Source organism: Erithacus rubecula (assembly GCF_903797595.1).
Source record: "Erithacus rubecula genome assembly, chromosome: 4".
NCBI lineage: Eukaryota > Metazoa > Chordata > Aves > Passeriformes > Muscicapidae > Erithacus > Erithacus rubecula.
The window spans coordinates 22,036,405-22,059,275 of NC_136686.1; the positions used below are offsets into that span (position 1 = coordinate 22,036,405).

At 37.1% G+C, this 22,871-nt stretch overlaps 1 protein-coding gene across 10 annotated transcripts in view; it reads right to left on the reverse strand.

The window, feature by feature from the left end:
• The window catches only part of PPP1R12A (protein phosphatase 1 regulatory subunit 12A), a 112,112-nt gene that overhangs the window by 54,175 nt on the left and 35,066 nt on the right, over positions 1-22,871 (reverse strand). For all 10 annotated transcript variants that reach the window (XM_079303854.1, XM_079303859.1, XM_079303860.1 and 7 more), the window contains exon 2: positions 14,396-14,526. In XM_079303854.1, the coding sequence (XP_079159980.1) occupies positions 14,396-14,526 (131 nt within the window). The remainder of the gene's footprint in view (positions 1-14,395; positions 14,527-22,871) is intronic.

Consider the following 22,871-nt stretch of genomic DNA (forward strand, 5'->3'; position numbering starts at 1 on the left):
ACTTCTATGTTTTGGGAAGAAAACCCCAAACAACAAACAACTGCTTGTATTTCACCTTTTTGAACAAAATGTTGCCTTCATCATGAAATTTCATCATTCTAAAAGCAAGCAAACATAATATAACTTCATTTTCTTGACCAATATTTAATTTATGTAGCTACATGTATACAATGAAAAGGAAATTGAAGCTGGATTGTAAGAAGTCCAGAATCATGTATTTTGACACCATGTCTAGAAAAAAGTGCATTATGTAAATTTGGGAGCAGCAAAAAAGTAAAAACAAAATTTCCACCATCACCTACTAAACCTTTTGGTATAGCACTTGAATTTGTATCTTTTTGAAAGTGACTCGTTCAAAAATGGTCATGCTCAACAGATAACTACAGAAGAATAATTCAGAAAATCCAATGATAATCTATACAATGTACTGGAAGGTGTTAATTCTAAATCTAAATAGAAGACAAGGAAACAGTAGTTTGATTCACACCATGCTCTTTTATCGAGTTAAAGCTTTCATGTGTTAACACTGAAACTAAAGCTATTGCTTTTAGACACTTGTGGTCTAAATATAGAGAACTACAAGTATCCCAGGAATACTAGGAGAGACAAAAGTAGCAATAGAAAAGAAAATAATTTCTGATACTTTTGTCCAGATATTTCCTTGACACAGATTATGCAGCCTTCTTAAGACTGGAAGAACAAGTTTGCTTTTCTCAATACCATTATTTTATGAGGGCAAATATACTCCAAATTGAATTTTTTCTTCTAGCAATCACTGCTGTATAATCCTCAGTAGCAATCAAAAACTGAAATCAACTACATTGAAAAAATAAAAGCAAACATTTATTTTTCTAGAATTATGATGAAACCCAGATACTTTCTCATCCTTTCATGAAAAATACATTTTTATACCAAGAATAAAAGGTTGGAATGAAAACCAACCCTATGAGATTAGATGTAGTACAGTAGTACACAAGCCAAACACTCAACACCAAAACCAATCCCAGGAACAGGAAATAAAAAATTTTTACTAGCAACGTGGCCTACATTCTGAATTAAAAAAAAAAAAAATCCCAAACCAATAAAAAACCCTAACAACTGAATTTTGTGTGTGTGTACATCTGTTAACAAAATGCATATATAGACAAAACCAGAGGAAAACACCTCTCTCCAAAGACACTTTGTATATAAAGATGAGTCATATCTCTGAATTTAGAACTTAAGAATCTGGAAGATGCTCCAACTTGGATAACAGCACACACTGCAGACAGCATTTTCATATTCTTTATCTCAACACCAGAAAGGGGGGCAAAAGTTTACATTCAAACCTTGGCCCAGTTCACAGTATATGGAAACAAGGTTGCAAAGTCATTACAGATATAATTAACTTGAAGTACTGGCTGAACCTGAAGGTCACCAGAAGGGTGGCAAGCACAGGGAAGGGCAGAGAAGTGGCCACTGAATTCAATTAGTTCATTACAAACTGCTTACTGAGCTCATTGGAGACACACTGCTGCAAACAAGTGGTCCTATCAGACAGCAGTTCCCTGAGGAACTGAGAGGAACCTGCCTAAAAAATGTTACATATACATTTTAAATAAACATGTTCAGTGTGTCCTTCCTGGGAAACATGGCCTAATTGCTAGTGGGGGCCCCAACTAACAGCACAACTGGTCTGCCAAGAACTTTCAACTAATTAGCTAACATTGAAGATTTTAGCTAACCCCAGCTGGTTTTAAAAAATCCATACATGGTGGAATTCAAATTAATTCCATGAGTATCTTAACTGAATGATAATAGGGAGCCAGAGACTAAAATATATCACTGTAATCATGCAGCTGTGCAAACCCTCATTTGAAAAAACAATGAAAATAATTAAAAGCTTTTTGAAATATGTATTTTAATTGCCTTTTTTAAAATAAAAAGCCTTTCAGAATTGTTTCACTGTTTATTTTTTTCAAATATAAAGTATCAATGCACTTTTAAAAGCACATCTTTGTAAAACATTCATATTACTGATAAAAATACATTTACAATAACTCTGGCCAAACAATTAGACCTTCAGGAGACATTTAACAAATAAAAAAACCCGCAATTTTGACACTGCTATTTCCAATTTTTTAAAGTACACTGAAACTGCAAAATCTGATCCTTTTCAGACCTTCTGTTGCTATAAATGTCTGGGAATATTTACTGTAAAACAGTCCCACTCTGATTTCCTAACAATGTTGTTATTAACTCAGACAGAGAGAAATGCTACCTCAAGACTACTTGTTTCCAAATGTATGTAGCTTTGTTTTGGTCTGGTTTTATCAGTGTGGGCTTTTTTTTTTTTTTTTTTTTTTTTGGTATTTAACTTTCAGCAAAAATAACACTTGCAGGCCAGGAAAAGTATATATAGAGGTATATATATGTATGGACAACATATTGAGAGATGGGATTATAGCTTCCATGTGATTCTTGAATTATAAGGATACACTTCTCAAAATTAAGATATTGAAGAAAGGCTTGGTCTTTTTATTTTTCTTAAATGTCTTAAAAGCATACAACCCTGAAGTACATCCAGTAGCATTACAGTAATATTATGCTAAATTCAGCTGTGAGACACAGTATGAACATGCTGTGTCAGTGGGCAAGCCCCACGGAAAACACAGAGCTGGCTGAACAGGTATGAACAGCCAGTGTACAGCCATCCCTCAATCACTCCCTCATGCACCCTCACAACGTTACACTCACTTCTGAACATGTAACTCAAACCCCAGATAAATGTAATGATAAAAAGCTGCAACCTCACAGTTTTGGAAAGCCATGTTATAATCCCTGGAAGCATTTGGTGGAGAATGTTCAAATGTGTGCAGTATGGGGCAGGCAATGGCAGGTCTCGCCAGGCGTGGAGAAGCTCTGCCTGCCTGGGTGGGGACCCCTCACACAGCACCTGCTCTGCACCACGGGGGACTCTCCTCACCCTGGAGAGAAAACCAACAGGTGACTTTCCTCAAACTCCTTTCTCCACAGCTGAGGTACTACTCCAGTTCCCTCTTCTGAATCTATGTTTTGTAAGAGAAAATGAAGGTTCCAAGTTCAGCGTTGGAACCAAAACTGTAGAAATTCAAGTGGGTCTAGAATCCTTTCTCCTGCATGATTTTAAGACCAAAGGAGAACAAATCAAATTACTTGATAAAGAAAGTTAAACTCACAGAGATGTCTTACTCAGGCACTTTGCAAAATGCCATCCCACACTATCAGTCACTGCTGTGCCTCAACATTCTGCCTCTGAACATTTAAAATTGAACAGAGACCGGCACAAGAAAGACAGGCTTCTGTGATGGCATTTAAATTTAAATCAAATCATGAAAATACTTAGGCACTTTTAAGGTTATGCTGCTTTGCAAAATCTGAAAGACTTTCACTCACATCTTCTTCTTTAGAAAAAAGAATGCTGCAGCACTTTCCAAAAAGAAATGTTCCCACTACGAGCAGTATCATGAGCTAGTAAATGTGCAAAACACCAAGTTAAATCAGACCAATTAGAGTTATTTGGCCTAATCAGACAAGTATTTATCCTGAAATACATGAGTGAGGATTTCAAGACAGCTAATATCAACAAGAGACCTGAGGTAAATGTATGATTTCCTCTTGCAGACTACAAAATCCAAGAATTTATGATAGCTAGAGAGGCTTAAAAAGAGAGTAACAAAAATAGTTGAGAAACAAATGGCCAAAACATTTTAAGCAAATAGGAGACACTTATTTTCAATTTTCATCAGGATAACCCAGACTAAAGCTTTTTTTTTTCCCTAAATAATTAATCAGTTTGCAAAGACTTTTTAATGTCCTTCAATATGCAATAGCTCTTGCAGACAGCATCAAATCCAGCTTCTGATTCTCTCTTGTGAAGCTCTTATGAAAGGCATCTTGGACTGACACATATCCTTTCTTCAAATTGTCAAACACTCCAAAGCTATCAAAGTAGTAATACAACAACAAAAAAATCTTATGTAAACAGCACTTCCTATTGCTTCTAAATATTGTACCTATATAAAACACGTATTTATGACTATGAAGCCAACATTCTATAGCATACCAACACACCACTGAATTTTGCACATAGCTGGCTGTTCTCAGCCTCCACTGCGACTTGCATACCCAAGGAAGCACACTAAGTAGAATTCCATCTGCCCTCCTTCTTGGTATGCAGGAGCATAAAAAAAACAGTGTAGATAACAGTATCTGGTTAGTTTTAGTCCTCTTGTGTTCCAAGAAACCACTGAAAGAAACCAGCTCTAGAAATATTTGTATGTAGGTGGCCAGCTAAACTTAACACTGCAAAGACGGAATAGGAAAAATTCCTACTTGCAGCATCTTAAAAGCAACTAAGACTTCATATTTTGCCTTATCCATATAGAGGGAAAGACATCTGAGAGGTGGCAGAGCAATGTTTAGGTAAAAATAAACAGTGAGTGAAGAAAGTAAAGTAGAAAACACAAAGAAAGCCATAGAGGGAAACATATGTCCTATTAAAAAAAAAAAAAACAAACTAAAAACCAAGCAACCACAACAAAAAAAAACCCCAAAACAAACCAGCACCCAAGAAAAAATAGAAGTGGAGCCCAGCATAGGCAGGAGTAACGCAGGGCAAAAATTTCAGCAGGTATTAAATGAATCAAAACAATTAGTATTTTTAAAGTGCATATCAAATGTTATTTTCATGATGCACTTCATGATCGAGTGTTCATTTTGAAGTTTGCAGAGTATTGTGCAAAAAGTGAAGGCTGAGTATGAAAATTATCTCGTTGCAGCTGCAGAGGTCATACTGTAACTCCTGCTGACAACACTGCTTGGAATTCTTTCCCATAGCAAGTCTCCAAGTATTTGTGGTGATCTACAGAACCGTCATCAAAGGTGAACAATTGGGATTGAGTTACCGTGGTTGAGAAGAAGAGGCAGCAGCATGGAGGCTGAAGAGGAGGAGGGAGAAGGAAGATCGTGCTGCTTCCCACTTTCCTCAGCTAACAAGAGGTGATCCCACCAGCAGCTCACCAACCCTCCTGCCTTATGCCTAAAGCAGCATTCCTATACTTGGGTATAATAGCATCAAAAATAATTGATTTTACCTGTTGATTTCTATTTCAGAAGTTAAGAGTATGGACTTAGGAGACTTGTTTTTTCCAACAGCCACATGCTTGCATTTGTATTAGAAAAATTTAAACCAAGATCAATTCTTTTCCAGTGTGAAATAGATCTAAGCATATACATAATTATTACATCACAGAACTTATTTGTAATTATATTACATAATAATACAGTAAGCAGACCTCTCTGTAAAGCAACATTACTATTAGAGTACAGTTTCTAGCATCACTCAGTAATACTGAACTTAGTCTGACCCCCACTTAGATATCAGCAATCTACACTTTATAGCAATTGTTTACATGTTCAGTCTGCTTTGAATTTCCTTGAAATCACTCTTCTTCTAAAAGAAAGCCCTGCCCTTCATTCAAACGTGATAAGCAGTATCTTCTCTGCAATAAAGAGGTTTCAAATAATTCCTTTTTTATACTTTTTTGCTGTCAGATCCACTCTTTATAGAAAACCCTCACATTTCTGTGTCTTAGTATCTGGATTGGACCCAAATAACTCACTTTCATCAATGCACAGCAGCCCTTATGCTCTAGAGATACTATGGCTACATCTACATGCATTTTAGAAGAATTCAAACATCTTTCTCCCTGACTCAATCAGGGATAAGACTAGAAAAACACACACAAATTAGGATCATTTCACTGAAATGATGGAGTTTAGGATAGCAAACAAAAGGCATGGCTTTAAGACAGGATAAGTAGGTCATACATTGCTTTAGTGTCACTAGAAAGTCTACTGCATGTGCCAGAATACGGTCAAACTCACAACAGAGAAAACAACTCAATTAAAAGTTGGAAGAAAATAAAAACTGAGAAGTGCAGAAGTGACAATCTATACCACAACCTTTTCTCCTAGAAAACAATTCTCAAAAGTAACTTTGCTGCAAATTAAATTATTTTTGTATCAGATAACTCAAAAACTATAAATACTCAACAAATACTATATTCAGTGGTCAACAGTACTAATCATTCCATAGATTCCACAGAGTATCTTTCACCTGTCATATAGCAGTTTAGAATTGGTTGATGAGGACCTCACATGTGACAGTAATCACTAAGCCTTTGTGTAATTCAGAACTTGGTTGCTCATGTATCTATCCAGAACTATTCTCCCATGTTCTAGTACTACCTAGAAAATAGGAACTTACTGGTGGCAATGAGCAGTTATAAGTTATCAGATAGGAAGGAAATGAGTGTTGTCTCTTGTGAATCTAACCAAGCTCTCTGGTTTCCATATCTATCACTATTCTATTCACAATTCAAATGTAAGGTACTCTAAATTGTTCTCAGGATACCAATAAAACCACTGTTTTGTAAGAAACAAATAAGATCTCTCCTATTTCACTTCTCGAAGCTGGATGGTTTCTTTAGACATGAGCTCCATCTTAAAATTCTTTTTCAGCCAAAAAATTAAGAGTGCTCTGGGTATAATAATGGGCATCAATCCCTTGACTTTCATTAGATTGAATGAACTGCTAAACTATATTAAAAGAAAAAAAAATGTATTTTCCATTAAACTGTGCTCCTGAGGAAGATATCTCTGAACTTAATTTCTCTTACGTTTACCCTTAGAAGAACACTTACTAAACACTAATACACTAACTAAAAATATTTAGGGTCACAAGTAGAGATGCATATTTTCTAATTTGAAAAAAGGCAGCTATAGAGCAAACACTTTGTGCATTCTACAGTGACCAACTCTCCTTGACTCCCCACCTGAACCTATGAAAATTGTTTATGTCTTAGCTTCCTCTAACCCATCAAACCATATTTTATTGTGTATTTCTGACAGCTGGGTTTTATCCCCACATAGGATCACAGCTACACAGCAGAAAAGATTAAACTCTATAACATAAAGATTTCAAAAAGGGAACTTGACCATCAACCTTAACAATTTGATTAGCATTTCATTATTCTTAGAACATACATATATGCAGCAAAAACATGCTGGAAAAAAGATACTGCCACAGTACATCTTCATAAAAGAAAATGCCAAATGATACTACCTCACTGATCTTCTCCCAGACTGTTCACTATTTTATCTAACAGAATTTAGCTTTATCCTTGCAGATAACTAATACAATTTTGGAGAAGGAGGAACTATTATGTTGCATTGAGCATCACACTTTTGACTGGGGTAGAGGACACTAGGGAACACGTTTTTTTCCCAATCTGTTTTTCCAGAAAGAAGGCAGCAAATGGAAATTAACTCAAACAATCTTCTAAAGCCTGTGGTGACCTTTTCACAGCTCTCTGTACACTGCAGCATAACCAGCATCAACTTGTAAGAGTCATTCACTCTTCTAGAAGAGCTGTTTTTCCTTGGTTGGTAATATATCTTCTTTCCCTGTTTTTGTTTTGTCACATAGTTTTATCCTTCTTAAGTCCTCATCTCATTTTCCTGTGTGGGTTGTATGATGTTTCACCTTTGCTTGCTTTTCCTTTTAATTCTACATCTCCAGTTAACATTTCCTAGTATTTAAATAAACATATTGGATCCTGACAAAAACAGCCCTTCACCTGGTAGTATCCCTGTAAAATCAAACCCCATACCAGTTTGCATCATCAGTTTACATGGGGCTTACCTCAGACCACAAGCTGTCGTCCAAAAATCCAAATTTCTGATTATTCACCAAAGATCCATTTCTGAATATATCACTAATATTATCACTTTCTACCCACTTAATTAAAACTGTAACTCGGAACCAAGCTGAAGGAGATAGGGGCCATCCCCGACATTTTTATTAGTGTGCTCTGCCTAAGTAATGTTTCACTCTTTAGGATTAAAATCAGTTACAGGCAAAAGAGTTCAGATTAAAAACTCACTAGTAAGTAAGAAACAGCTTCAGATGATCAAGTTATTAAAACCTGAGAGAAAATAGATTGAAAACAACTGCTTAGAAACACACTTTCTGATACCAACACCCTTGGTATCATGAAAGAACATTGAGCAGTACCAAGTGGTTCAGGCTCATGAGGTGGGAGATGAAGCATGGGACTCCACCACTGAACAGGCAGCTCTTCTCAGCCAGGCTTCTGGCTCAGAATACAAGATATGTTTCAAAAGCAGCTTAGACTTTTTTTTACCTGCATATCTATGCCAAGTGCTGCTGGCAAGCCAGGTCAGCTCAATGATCCAAAGGGGAACAAAGCCTCCAAAGCCCTTGAAGGCTATTCTTATAGTTCCTACATTGTTGTGTGACCATTAGATAACTCAAGAGGGAGGGAGGAGGCAAAACCAAGGGCGGAAGTGAGTATCTGCTTGTTTCTGCAATAGTCTCAAATTAGATCACTCTAATCATCTTGTCAAACTCCACTGAATTCTCTTGACTAGCTGTTGCCAGATGAGCACTGGTCCTGTACCACAGGCAGGAATCATCACCAAGAACCACCCACAGCAGTCCCCCCAAGGCAATTAGAGCTGTAAGACAACCACCTATCACTGAACATCTAGATATCCAACTACAGGTTTACAGGATTGCTTCCGAGTCCTCTATCTATCAGACTATGATCACTCATTTAGTCTTAATGGACTGTTACTAAAATAGGGAGATCCTGGGACAATGGTTTGCACAGGCTTCAGCAAACAAGTTTGGTAGGGTTCACTTTCAGGTGTCTGGAGTCTGGAAGAACAGATAGGCGTCAGCAGCAAGCCTGTGGTTAAACACAAGCCTTTTTAAAGTCTGCTTTAAATACTAGAGGAAGGAGAGGACATATAACATAGGAAACTTTGGGCAGAAGTGGGTGAGCTGTGTTTTTCAGCAGCAGAGTTGATCAAACTGCTATTCTCTTCCTATATAAACTGATTGAGGAGATTTTGAACTTGAGATGCTTTTGTATTTGTCACTGTAATCATATGCTTCAGCCTTTGAAACCTCTTAAATAAAGAAGGTATTTTTAAAGCGCGAAGTCCTAGGTTTTGCATGGGTATAAAACGACTGTGCTTCTCAAACATAAAAGCTACTATTAACAGAGTTAGTCCAAGTATCCAGTTAACATCTAGCCCATCTCCAGACATAAGATCTCCAAAGAGAATAAAAGGAGAGCAAATACATGCTACTTTTTCATATAATAGCTCTCCAACTACTTTCAAGGACTTTCTTAATCAGATTTCATTCCTATGTCTGTGTTCTGCACTAGTATTTTTCAATGTATCCACCCTCCATGGATTTCTCATCCCTTCAACCCATGAGCAATGTTAATATCTAGCAACATTTGTCAAACTGTTGCAATACCTGGTACATGAAAGTATGAAAATGCTACTCTTCCTTCAGCAGACACCTCTCCCCCCCTTCAGTTTTTGGGATTTTTTTTTTGCAACAAAACTGTAACTGTCACTGACTTTATGTTAGTTTTGAAAGAGGCTTTTCTTACACTTCTTGGAAGATGCTTCTTTCATTCTGGGTAAAATGAGAAAGCACTCTTATTTAAGTAGTATGACTGTGAACAGTTGCAAACAAGTTTTAAAATACAGCAACTACACATTCACAACTAGGTAGCCAACAAAGCCCACAAGAAAATAATTTTAAATGTAAACTTTAATCATTGAACAAAACAGAAATTTCTACTACTTCAGATTTATTTTAATCTGGTGCAACACATAGCAGAGAAAAATAAAAAAGTAAGCATTTAAAAATTGTTTCTTAAATGCCACTTTGTACTATTTTCCCCTCTTCATTACTTGTTTTTGCATTCAAAAATGTTAATTGTTTATTCCCTGATACTGAAATAATATAGAAACTTTTCAACTGTAGAAGAGATCTATCAGATAAAATAATTCATTATACACATGAAAACAGTTGTACAAAAGTAAATGCAAGGGTCCTATGCATTAAATACCATCTTAAAAAATATACATAAAATTTCTGTTTAAGTCCTCCTGGATTCAAGTTTCTTTTCACATAACTATAATTTTACAAGGCATTTCATGTTGATTTCCTAATTCATACTAACACATTAGTGAAAAAAAAGCTTGTTTGAGTAAAGAATTCTGTCTATGAAAAAAATAGAGAACAGAAAAGAGAACATATTATACAAAATTCAGCTGTTACAGTAATGTTGAAGAATTTTGATTTAAAACATGTTTGTATCACAATGACTTGTAAGGTGATTTACATAATCATAAACTAGATGAACAGCAATCTAAATAGGCAATTCTAAAATTAAGGTATTCAAAAAATTTCCAGTAAGCTGAAACACTCCAGCATTTACAGATGTCAGAAACAGGAGCAGTTGCCTTCCATGCCAAAAATTTTACTTTTACAGCCCAACTCCTCCTTTGCAAGCAGCTGACACTTTGTGACACACTAAACTATGTTTTTTGCTGTATTTCACTTGAAGTGGCTTTCTATAAGACAAAAATTTCTTAAGTGGAAGATGCATTCTTTTAGAAGAGACAGGATGCATATTCAAGAGAAGATGGCTATTCTGAAGAAGAGAAAACTGAAATGACACAGGAGATACTACTGGGAGAAGCTGTCACAGGAGTGGTCAACACAGTGGAGGATAACAGGGACAGGGAATATACCTGCAATGACAAGCCCACTGACCAGACAGTACAGAGCAAAATAAAATCCCAACAAGTGGGAGGCCATGCCACAAATTCACTCAGCCCACTAGCAACTAGCACGGGACCAAAGCAAAAACATTGCTGAAGTGGTGACTCTCTGAGATACCCAGATTTTTTTTTAGAGAAGCACCCCACCTCCTCCATATTCTGTGCTTCTCACAGATCTCCACCACATGGGTGCACTCACTCAGGAACATCTGAGTAGCAGCGGAGATTACTTAACAGTAACATGTACATTACAGCACACATATATAACTTACTGCAGCCTTCTTGTACCTAAAGGGGTCTACAGGAGGGCTGGAGTGGAACTTTTAAAAAGGGCATGTAGCATCAGGAAAAGGGAGAACAGCTTCAAACTGAAAGAGGGAAGGCTTTGGTTAGATATTAGGAAGAAATTCTTCACTGTGTCATCTGCAGGGCAACCAAGGAATCAGGCCCACCCATGATGGGTTTAGGAAAGGTAGGTCCTGCTTGACCAACCTGATCTCTCTTCTAGGACCATATGACCCATCAACTGTATGAGAAAAGCTGTGAATGTTGCCTACTGGGACTTCAGAAAAGCTTTTGACACTCTCTCTCTCAGTATTCCCCTGGAGAAATGGGCTCTTCACGGCCTCTTCAGGCCATTCTTTGCTGGACAAAAAACTGCAGAGATGCACCCAGAGAGTGGTGATGAACAGAATTACATCCAGCTGGTGGCTGGTATTCCCCAGGGCTCTGCACTGGGGCCAGTCCTATTTATTATCTTTATGGATGATCTGGACAAGGCATCTAGGGCACCCTCAGTCAGTTTGCAGATAACACCAAGTTCAGCAGCAGTGCTGATCTGCTGGAGGTCAGGAAGGCTCTGCAGAGGGATCTCAACAGGCTGGATCAATGGGCCAAGGCCAGCTGGATGAGGTTCAATAAGGCCAAGTGCTGGATCCTGCACTTGGGTCACAACAACCCCATACAGTGCTACAGACTGGGGACAGAGTGGCTGGAAACTGTCCAAGCGATAAAGTAGCTGGGGATGCTGGTGACAGTGGCTGAACATGAGCCAGTGTGTGCCCAGGAGGCCAAGAAGGCCAAAGGCATCCTGGCCTGGATCAGCAATAGTGTGGCAGCAGGAGCAGGGCAGGGATTGTCCCCTTGTCCTTGGCTGGTGAGGCCACACCTCGAGTGCTGTGTCTGGTTCTGGCCCATGACTGCAAGAAAGACATTGAGGTGCTGGAGAATGCCCAGAGAAGGGCAACAGGGCTGGAGAAGGGTCTGGAGCACAGGTCCTGTGAGGAGTGGCTGAGGGAGCTGGGGTTGTTTAGCCTGGAGAAAGGAGGCTCAGGAGAGACCTCTCCAGCTCCCTGAAAGGAGGCTGCAGCCAGGTGGGGGTCGGTCACACCAGCACGACATTGCTCAGAGAAGTTGTATATGCCCCATTCCTGGAATTCTTCAAGGCCAAGTTGAACATGGTGCCGAATAACCTGATCTAGTTGTAGATGTGCTTGCTCGTTGCACAGGGGTTGGACTAGATGACCTATGAAATAGGTCATCTCAAATTCTCTATAATTCTAAGAATAGAATTAGAATCTCCTAGTTCACTTGCTTTCTTAAATAATTTTAGATTTTAAGACATGCAAGTCTGAAATAATCAAAGTATGCTATAATATAATATTTTTCTTATGAATTTAAAAATACAGTGTGCCAAATTACAAATTTTAATGAATTCTATATATTAACTAATTTTGTGTATTTGGATGATTTAAAAGGCTTGTGCTATTTCAATAATTAAATGCCAAATAAATGGAAGGGAGAGAGGGAGGGAAGGGAAGGGAAGGGAAGGGAAGGGAAGGGAAGGGAAGGGAAGGGAAGGGAAGGGAAGGGAAGGGAAGGGAAGGGAAGGGAAGGGAAGGGAAGGGAAGGGAAGGGAAGGGAAGGGAAGGGAAGGGAAGGGAAGGGAAGGGAAGGGAAGGGAAGGGAAGGCCTAAGAAACTTAAGATGGCAGCAGAAGAAGCAGAAACAAGATTGCCAAGCCTTCAGCTTGAAAAGCACTACAAAGCTGTGCAACAGGCAGTTCCACAGGAGGATGAGAAAGGGACGCACAGGTCAGACTGTCTCCAGCCCCAAACTGTGGTTTGTAGAATTCATTTTTCTAAATTATCTGAAGCTCAGATCCTGGAGAAGCAGTTTGAAGAAGATCTAAATTCTAAGGGCCTCATCAGATATAAATATTGCTCTACTCATGTCAGGTTACCCTTTTCAGCTTTATATGGAAATTTGTTTCAACAGTTAGTCTGTAAAAGTCCATCCACCTTAGAAACACTGCTCTTCCAACATCTCAGATGTCTCACATGTCAAAGGACTATATTACAACAATAACCCCATTTCTCTAAAGCCTATGTACAGAAAATATGCAGAGATGTTCTGAAAGAATAAGAGCCAGACAGATCTCAGATATCCAAGTCAGTAGTGAAAAACTGTTCAGTGGACAAGAGACATTGCTCTCTCTTTCCTGAACAAGTGCCTGTGTTTGGCTTCAGTGCCAAATCAAGATCACTTAACTGAACTTTTTCCTATTGTGGACTAAAAGCAGGTGCACCTCCACTCAACTGAAGAAAAGCTTATATTATCTCATTCTGCAGGGAAATTCTTGTCATAGTATAGCCAAGAAGTAAACATTTCCAGAAGTCATGCAAGGGGCATTACTCCATCAAACATCTGCATAGCATAGAAAGGCATGTTACAAAGTTAGTGGTCACACAGTGCCCCAGGTAAACCAAGGGAAAAAAAAATACTAGAGTCTCCAGAATTTTTCACTTCTCTTTAGACTGCAGCAAGTAACACACAAAACAAGCTCACAATTTTCATTCTTCATCGCTGCAATTTGTAAATAATTACGTGATAAAATACTACTTTCTATTTCATCTGATCTTACACTGGATCAGATGTCACAATGAGTTTGAAAAAATTAATGAATATTGTATTTACCCAAAGGGTTTTAAAAAGGACTTTATTCCCTGCTTAACTGCAACAACAGTGTGCTGAACAATATATGCCACACATTTACTCAAAAGAATCATAATTTCAGGATCAAACAGACAACCTCTCAAAAAATGTGGTTTTAACACACCTTCAGTGGCCCTCAACAGACTTCAAAAATAACAAAACCACTCCTGGAATTCAGTAGTGAGTAAGCTTTAACTAATACTGAAACAGGCATCTAGCTTCTTCTGTAGGCTTTTGCTCCACAGCCAAAAAAACTAGTCAACTGTTCTATACCATAGATGAAAAACAAACTTTTCAAGACCACAAATACAACTGTAAAACTTATCTCCTACATTTAGACTTATCCCAGGATGTTTCAGACTAGTAATATATGTGAACTGGAACACTGTTCTTGTGCCTTCCCCCATAAAAACCTTTCTATAGAAAAAAATAATATAAAGAAATAATCTGACAGTCAAAGGTAGTTTTACGTTTGTATCTACCTAATATGCAATGTAAAAAAACTAGAAAGAGAAAATGCAACACACAAAGTTATAGATGCAGCACACTTTACAATCAACACCCAATACAAAAGCATTCTTCCTCACTACACATCCCAGAAGCAACTAAAAACACAATTTATGAATACCATCTGCTTCTCTTGTCCCACTAGCAATGTATTAGCAATATACATGGATATTAAAAATAGAGGAAAAAGTCTTACTCTGCTATATCAAGATATCCACAGGAAGCAGCTGCATGTAGAGGTATCCAGCCTTCATTATCTGGTTGATTAATATTTGCTCCATTTTCCACCAGAAACTTCACCATATCTACGTTATCATCTATACATGCCTACAAAGAAAGAAAGAGTTAAGAAGTAAGTTAATATCAAAGCTGTTCTACATTCCTATGCATCTTTAAGCTAAATCTTTCAGGAGAAAAGGTAAGTATTTTCAGTTCTGATGAGGAAGTAGGGTTTCTTTGCTGGGGTCTGACAGCAAGACAGGAAAAATTTGAGAGATAAACAGCAGGTGTTCAGATTTATAACACTTTTTAAATATATGAGTTTAAACAGTTAAAAAAGAAAACAAAACATATTTTCTCAGGTAAACGCATTCTGGTTTTGTGAGAAGCCCTTTACAGTTTCCACTGAAACCTTATTCTCCAGCACAAAGTGGTTCCTCACATCCTCACTTTGTTCCAGGCCCAGCTCAGCCACTTGACTGGATACTAAAATTGAATAAAATTGAATAAAATTGAGCTACACTATGAAGTACAATTGTGACTGAGAGTTAAGGAAGCACTTTGAAAGCAATACCATAATGCAATTTTACCTGTAATGTAGATTAGATATAGAGTATGAAGGGGATGCTATACAGCATTTCAACATCCCCCTACTGTTTTCTACTGCAGTATATTCTATACCACCATAAATCTTTTAACAGTCTATTAACCACTCCTGTTTATAAACTTGAGTATCATTTTGGCAATTGTAAAAAATAATATCATCTGCCCACATCTCTTAATTACCAAGCAAACAGCATTGCTCAGATGCAGAACTACTGCCATTCTCCAGACCTCCATCTTGACTGACTCCTATTTTGCCTTTCTTCTCTGTGTTAGAGTATTTTTTTCACAGGGTGCTCACTAAGTTTTCTTGCCAACTTCTATCCTGCTGTCCTTAAAAGGGCAGAGCAACTGAGAGAAAAGTCCCTCTGCATTTCAGAGCAGCAAGAACTCCAAGCAGCTAGACCCCACAAGACTGGTATTAATTTTTTAGCTTAATAAATCAACAATACTACATAGCCACAAGGCTGAAATGAGAACCTCTACACTTGGGCTCCTAAATCCTACTAGGGAATTACTTCTGTAATGAAATGCAATTAAGGTACAAATTTTACTTTTCCAAATACTTCTGAAAAAACTCAAGAACTACATAATGTTTTACTATGGAAAGAAAACAACTCGGATATCCCTATTTAAGCAATTGCACGTTCCAAGACGAGTCCTGAAGCTTTCCTCCATTCTGTAATGCTGAGGCAACAGCTATGCCATGAGGAGAATGTTTCTGCTCAGTGTAACCAGCAAAACAAAACCAGCCACAAATTGCCCTTCTTTTACTCCATTTGCTTTAGTTAGGTACAGCTAGACTGCAAGCACACTGCAATACACTGCTTGCATTATTTGTTTTTCAGTTAAAAACAAAACCCCATTCTCAAATGAAATCCTCCCTATCTTTTTAGGTATTCTTGAAAATTGATTTGAAAACTTCTTAGTCATATCCATCCCTAAAATCAGCAGTTCTTTTAATAAAATAATTTCTTAACATACTCAACAATTAAGACTAAAAGTTTGTCAAGCATATTTATCTTCAAATTCTCCCACTTATCAACAGTGCACAATGATAATACACTTCTAACAAGCTCTGAAAGAAGCTTGTTAGAAGAGCTTACCACCTCTTTTGGTAAGATATTTTGTAACTTAATGAAAAATAATCAAATGCAAGACATGGCTAATCAGTTCAGGAGGAAAACAAATTCAAGAAGCTTAGATGTTATCCTAAACAGAAACATCAACTATATATAGTCAAATATATATAGTCCAGTTTTTCTGGATATTCAGTTTGACCAACCACTGATATTCTATATCTATAGTAATATTCACCAGCTAAGGAAAAAAAAATTATCAGAAACATTTTTCAAATATAGCTATTTTAATATTAAAATTTTAATATGCTGCATGCTTGTTTATCTTAAAATTCATCATCCTTAAAAAAAAAGAAAACTATCTTAAAACTGATTAGCACTATTAAAAAAAAAAATCCCCAAAACCCAACCATCTGTGACACAACGCAACACAGAACAATCCTTGACTATTTTTCAAGTACACATGAGAAAACCTGGCAAGACATACTCATAAAAATGCTGTTGCTAAGTGAATCAAAAGCTTACATATGCAGCACATTAAAAGACATATGACTAAGTGGCTAAAAATATTTGACCAAATTTGGGCAGTTTATTGTGCCATACATGGCAAGAATCAGGAGAGCTCAAAGACACTTATCAGGTATTATCAGAGTGCACATTCACAACAACCAAAATATTTTATTAAAAACTCACTGTGTTCTCCAAAAAGGTAATACCTATCTTAAGTCTAATAGAACAAACTGAAATTGATTCTATTGCAGAAAAACACGAATCTACTGCATCCTATGTCTACAAGTCCCCTTTTTCTTCTTAACAGAACACAGGATAGATCCTATCACCCTCAGCACTTTCCATAGGAAAGGCACTTCTCACTACCATCAGGTACCTTAAGACAGAAAGCCAAGAAACAAATGTTATAAAAGAAATTTTATCTAATTGTTTTTCCATTTCTACTGCACCACTCGTTTCTAAAAGCAATATTTATCAAGTGTCAGAAGTGCCTCTGTTGTTAAAGACTGACATCTCAACCACAAAAGGAAAGCTTGTCAGAGCAGCATGATAAACTTAAAGCAATAGCCTCTGAACAGCTCTTCTAGACCTCAACCTGCAAGTTATCACAAAGGAAAAAGCAATGTATATGCAAGATGTAAATAACTAGAGTTCCACTGATGCTGCAGTAATTAAAAAATATAAATTCTCATTATTAGTTCTGTCCCAGAATCTGAACAGAGGACACAGATGGCTGCAGGTCTTCTTTTTTCACATCTCTTACAGCCTTTCCAAGATTCATCTTAGTTCTTTGCACTCATCTGCCCCTATCCCCAGTCTCTCCCTTCATGGCCCACAGTTCCCACCTAGAGCATCAGTTCCCACTTAGTGGAACCACAGGCCATCCTAAAGTTCTTTCCAAGTGCTAGCAAAACACACCTGTAGAGCACACTTACCAGCCAGCTCCTAGGGCAAGCAGAACATGGGAGCTCACACATGAGATACCCTTCATTCCATGGTTTTTCTCTCAGCCCCAGCCTCACAAACTGGTAGAAAGCCATTTCAGCATGAAGCATTCATTACCCTGCCAAATTTGACCTAAGTTTCAATGAGCCTCAAACAGAATGACACCTGCCAGTGCAATCACATAAAACTTTTCCTTTGAGATCTAATTTAGAAACTAGGCCAATCAGTCATAAAAAGTTGAGAATACAAAGTCTGGTTACCATTTCTGATTAGAAAAAGGAAGTATATTGAAATCCAGAAAAGAAAAACACTTTCCATTTGTACAACTACCCAAAACTTGGACTGCAAAGACCACCAAAGATCAACACACCCCACACACACCAGTCCTAGGTAGGCTGTATTTGCCATGACTTGGTATTCCAGTGCAAGTGGCAGGTCATAGAGCTGGCTCTTAATACTACCATGTGTGAAGAACACAGGTGACAAGGAAATATAACTTAGTCAGTAGCCTTAAAAACAAATAATTTTAAATGAAACATCAGAGGTTCTTGGTTCCTCAGTAGGTAACCACCCAAAGAATTCAGCAGACAGCACTCTTCCCCAAAAGACATGAAAAACAACCCTGCAATTATTTTGAAAGAATATTTGAAAGAATTATTTTAAAAAATCTTTTAGGGTAAGAAGCAGCTTGTTAGACCACTGTCCCATACACATGAAGGAGAGACATACACCATGCACCTTACATGTGGCTACAGTTTTTATTGATTTTCATGAATGTTAACATCTAATGAGGTAACACCATCTAATTTAGGTATTTAGACATTACATTTTTTAGTAATTTTTGGTAAAATTTATCTCAATTTTCCACAGAGAGATTAAAACCTACCCTTCTACAGATTAGATCAGCATTCTGATATAGTCCTCAAATTATTTTGCATCTATTAGGAAAGCAAACATGTATTTCACCTCTGCTACCGCATCTTATTTTTTCCTTATTTACTCTTGGTACAGAAAAGAGTAAAAAATATGAACACAGAAGAATATATTAAAAGGATAAAAGAAGTCAAACAGACATTCTGAATTGCCATGTGAATACCAGAAGCAGAAAGAAGACCTCACACGGTGGGTCTGGAGAATAGTTTATCCCCTCTTTTGATTTTTCAAGTGAAGTAATTCCAGTGGGTCCAACAGGGCTTAGCAGGACATGAACATCTTTGCTAATGTACCCAAGGATCAAATTAAACCAGCAGAGCTGGTTAAAAGTGGTTCCTGTTCTCTTTGCCTTGGGTTGTTTCTTCCCTCTGCCATCACATACCACACTCCCTTACAGCTATGCCAACACATTGCACTAAACTGAATCTAAACTGGAACAGAAAGGCAGTTAGAATTTAAAATTAAATAAAATAAGAAAAAGAGCGAAAATTATTTTTATTATCTTATTTTTTCATCTTATTTTTATCTGATTAAAATAGAATTATTTGCTTTGATTATATTAAAACAGGTTTTGTATTCAGAGAAGCAGCATGGTTCTGAAATTCATTTTCATGTCCTAATGCCATTATAAGAGAAATAAAATTTAGCTTCAGTCTGAATTTTCACCCATTATAAAGCCAGTGGTAAAGCTTCTTGTTTCAAACTGACACTTTTTGAAAGACGTATTTTTAAATCAGCAACCGCTTCTACCACTCTTACTTTTAAATTTACAACACATTTAAGCCTAGTTCCTGGTTTGTAAGTATTTCGTAGAATCATAAAATATTTTGAGTTGGAAGGGACTCATCTAGTTCCAAATCCCTGTCATGGGCAGGAACATCAGGTTGCTGAGAGCCCCAACCAACCTGGCCTTGTCCAGCCTTTCCACAGAAATCGCTTTACTCACTCTCTCTATCTCTCTGTCCTCCCTCCCTCCCTTGCAGAGCAGTTTCAACTGAAACTGAGATAGGAACGGAGGCTGAAGAGAATTAAATTCATCGGTTGTCATGGAAAGGTGGTTAACCATGAGTCCTCTGAAATAATGGCACCACAGAGCAGTTCATAATGTGAACTCCACAATTACTGCTCCTACTCACATCCTCGTGCTGACCTCCCAGTGAGCGTGGCACCATGAGATAATCCCCATAGTTTGAGCACTGGTCTCACTGCAATGACTTCTGCCTTCATGAGGAAAGGTTTTCTTAGGAGAGAGGACATTACAGTCCACTAATCACATCTACTGTTCACTGACACTGGGAAAAAAAGAGTACGTTTACATATTGAATTCTTAGAGGGTTTTTTTTTTCTGCCAAAAAACCATTAACTGAGAAGATATAAAAAGAAGTTTGGTCAAAAGAACTAAACCAAGTTTGAGCAACACTTTCCACTTTCAATAACTTACATATTTATGCTGCATATTAATTAACAATGAAACACTAACAAGTGAAGTGGGAGCAAAATGTATGAAATGAAATATAAGCTTTATCTAACTTTCAAGCTAGAGTCAAAATAACTTACATCCACTAGAACAAAGAAGGAATAATTTTTTTTGCACCTAAATTTGTTACGCGGCCATTAATTCAATGTTTTCATACAAAGTATAACATCTTAAGGTTCTAATATTCATAATGTGTCCTAAGACTCACTTGAATATTCTGGAATGGAACACTTTCGGAACGAAGGGTAATAAGAATGGCCAACAAATGGGGTTATGAAATATTAGTGATTACTACACTTATTTACTATTCAAGCAATCACTACAAAAGTAGGTATTTTACATTTGCCAAGTATTCTGTTTAATACAGTACATATAGGTTGGAGAGGCTGCTGATGTTCATGTTTACATTAAGAAACAGAAGACTTCTGGTGTTGTAAGAGAACTTCAGGCATTAATCTAGTATTACAGATGACAAATGTTACTCAATTATGAAATTAAGTGTTCATTTAGCCAACCCACAAGTCACAGCTTCTATTTGTCACTGAATTGGGGTAATACCGGATACCTTGCCTACTGACAAAAACTCAGGATTTAATATTTTACTTTATTAAATCATGCATTCTAGTAAAAACTGCATGGTTAATGATGCAAATATCCTTGCTAACCTAGTAATATTACCCTTTTGCTAGACTACTGTTATTTTGTTTAAATTGCCTGTAAATATTATGTGCATGATACACTTGTGTGTTATTTTTTTGGTAAGAATGGCCTACAATTTAAAACCCTGGAGAATTCGCCCATTAAAAATAGTTCAAATTATTATTACCATACCAAATAATTCAAACTACCAAAGCATTTCAAGAGTATCTCATGGCTTTTGTAAGTTACAGCAAACTCTTCTCCAGAGACATTTCTTGGAAACACTTCACTTTTAAGTGCAGAAAATGAGAATCAATTTAGACACCTGTAAAAGCAGGTGAGAAAGACACTTTCTCCTAAGGAAAAAACACGACTTGAGGATGATGCAACGTTTCATGTCCATTCAAGTCTCATGGGGAAGGCATGCAGAGGTTATTGAAACTGAGCACCTATTAACCATCATTACTTAATTCAAATCCTGCAGAACCGTCAAACATTGACAAAAATAGACAAATCATCTCACAACTCAAACTTCTCTACCTATTATTTCCACTTCCTGTAAACAACTTGGCTAAGTTTTCCGAGATACACATGAGTATATCTCAACAAAAGTTCACTTAAAATTTTCTTTCAGCTCAAAGATAAAACCAGGAGCTATATGAAATCAGTAAATGTTTAGCATAAATATGCAGTAAGAGCAAAATGTAATTTCCATCTCACAATTCTGTCTTGTTTTCTCTGCTACACTGAATTACTAATTTAATTACATGTCCTTAAGCTTTGCTAATTTGTAACTTATACTCAAATCTTCAAGTTCAAATATGGACCCAATTAATGAAAAATACTAAAATCCATTGCTGTTGAGACTGATAAATCTACACATTAAAAAAAAAAAAAAATCGATCTTATAGGGATTTCCCACTCATTAAATCCTAATGTATGCTTAACCATAGATCTTAATCAGGACAGCAATAGGATACATATATTTGAGTGGTTCCAGAGTGTTTCAAGCAGAGGTGGAATTATTCTCGCCCTCTAATCTCCTACCAAAATAAATAAGAAGACAAGAGTTTGCTGCTGCAATGTTATTTGCTGTAATCAGAGATGCTACCCCTTAGTGTTACCAATCCCAGTAAGGGATCAAGACTCATTCTGACACCCACTATATGAACAAAACAACCCAGTCTAATGCCTGCTTTCCTGTTCTTGCTAAAATAATCCCAGTTATTTCAGGCTACCTAGTACTATATGCAAATGTGCTTTCAAATAAATATTTGTTTTCATTTTTAGCTCTGTGAAAATCTATTTTCAGGAACACTTGAAATTCCCACACTAGAAGCTATCTCCTAATCAAAAACACCATACTAAATGTGTAGTATTAAACTCTAATGGTATTGATCTACTGAAACTCTAAGAAAAAATTTCAAGACAACCTACCAAAAACATCTTTCTAAATCCCTCAAATAATTATTGAAAAAAAATTTTTTTTAAGAGATCAAACCAAATAGCACTGAAAGACTAAGTTACTGATGCTGATGCAGACCTATTTGCCTGAACAACCTTTTTTCTCCTGGCTCAACATATTAACAAAACTGCAAAGCAATCTCTGTCTAAAGTTCAGACAAATAGGACTTTTTCTTATACTTGTGGTATTAAGTGCCTGAGAAACATCTTCTGTTTTTCCTTCTGATTTCAATTTAAAAAGAACACCAGCATTTTCTGAGAAATTTGCTTATAACCGTATTTTCAGGTTTCTTAGGCAGCTTTTTAACCACATGCCAAGTGAAAGAACATGAGTTTATCCAGGCAAAATGGAGGAATGAAGATCTGACTGACACCATGGTATTGTACATGGTATGATGTGAAAATTCACAAGCTGTCTTGAACCCTGAAGGCTTAGGCAGGTAAGTATGTATAAATTACATATTCTCATTTTAGCTACATGCTGTTGAAATGTATCAAAAACCAGTGAATTTGGGAGTTGCATCCAGAACTGAATTTCAGGCTCATTTGTATCACAAATGGCTTTCTCTTTTTTCTGGCCTCTGGCTTCACAGTTTGCTTTCTGAGGCAATTTCAATGGATCAGAGAATCACAGAATGGGTCAGGTGGGAAGAGACCACAATGGGTCATCCAGCCTAAGTCCCCCATTTAAGTAGGGTCATCCTAAGAGCACATGGCACAGGATTGTGTCCAGACAATTTAACTCAATAAGTTCTTGAGTATCTCCAGTGAGGGAGACTCCACAGTTTCTCTGGACAATCTGC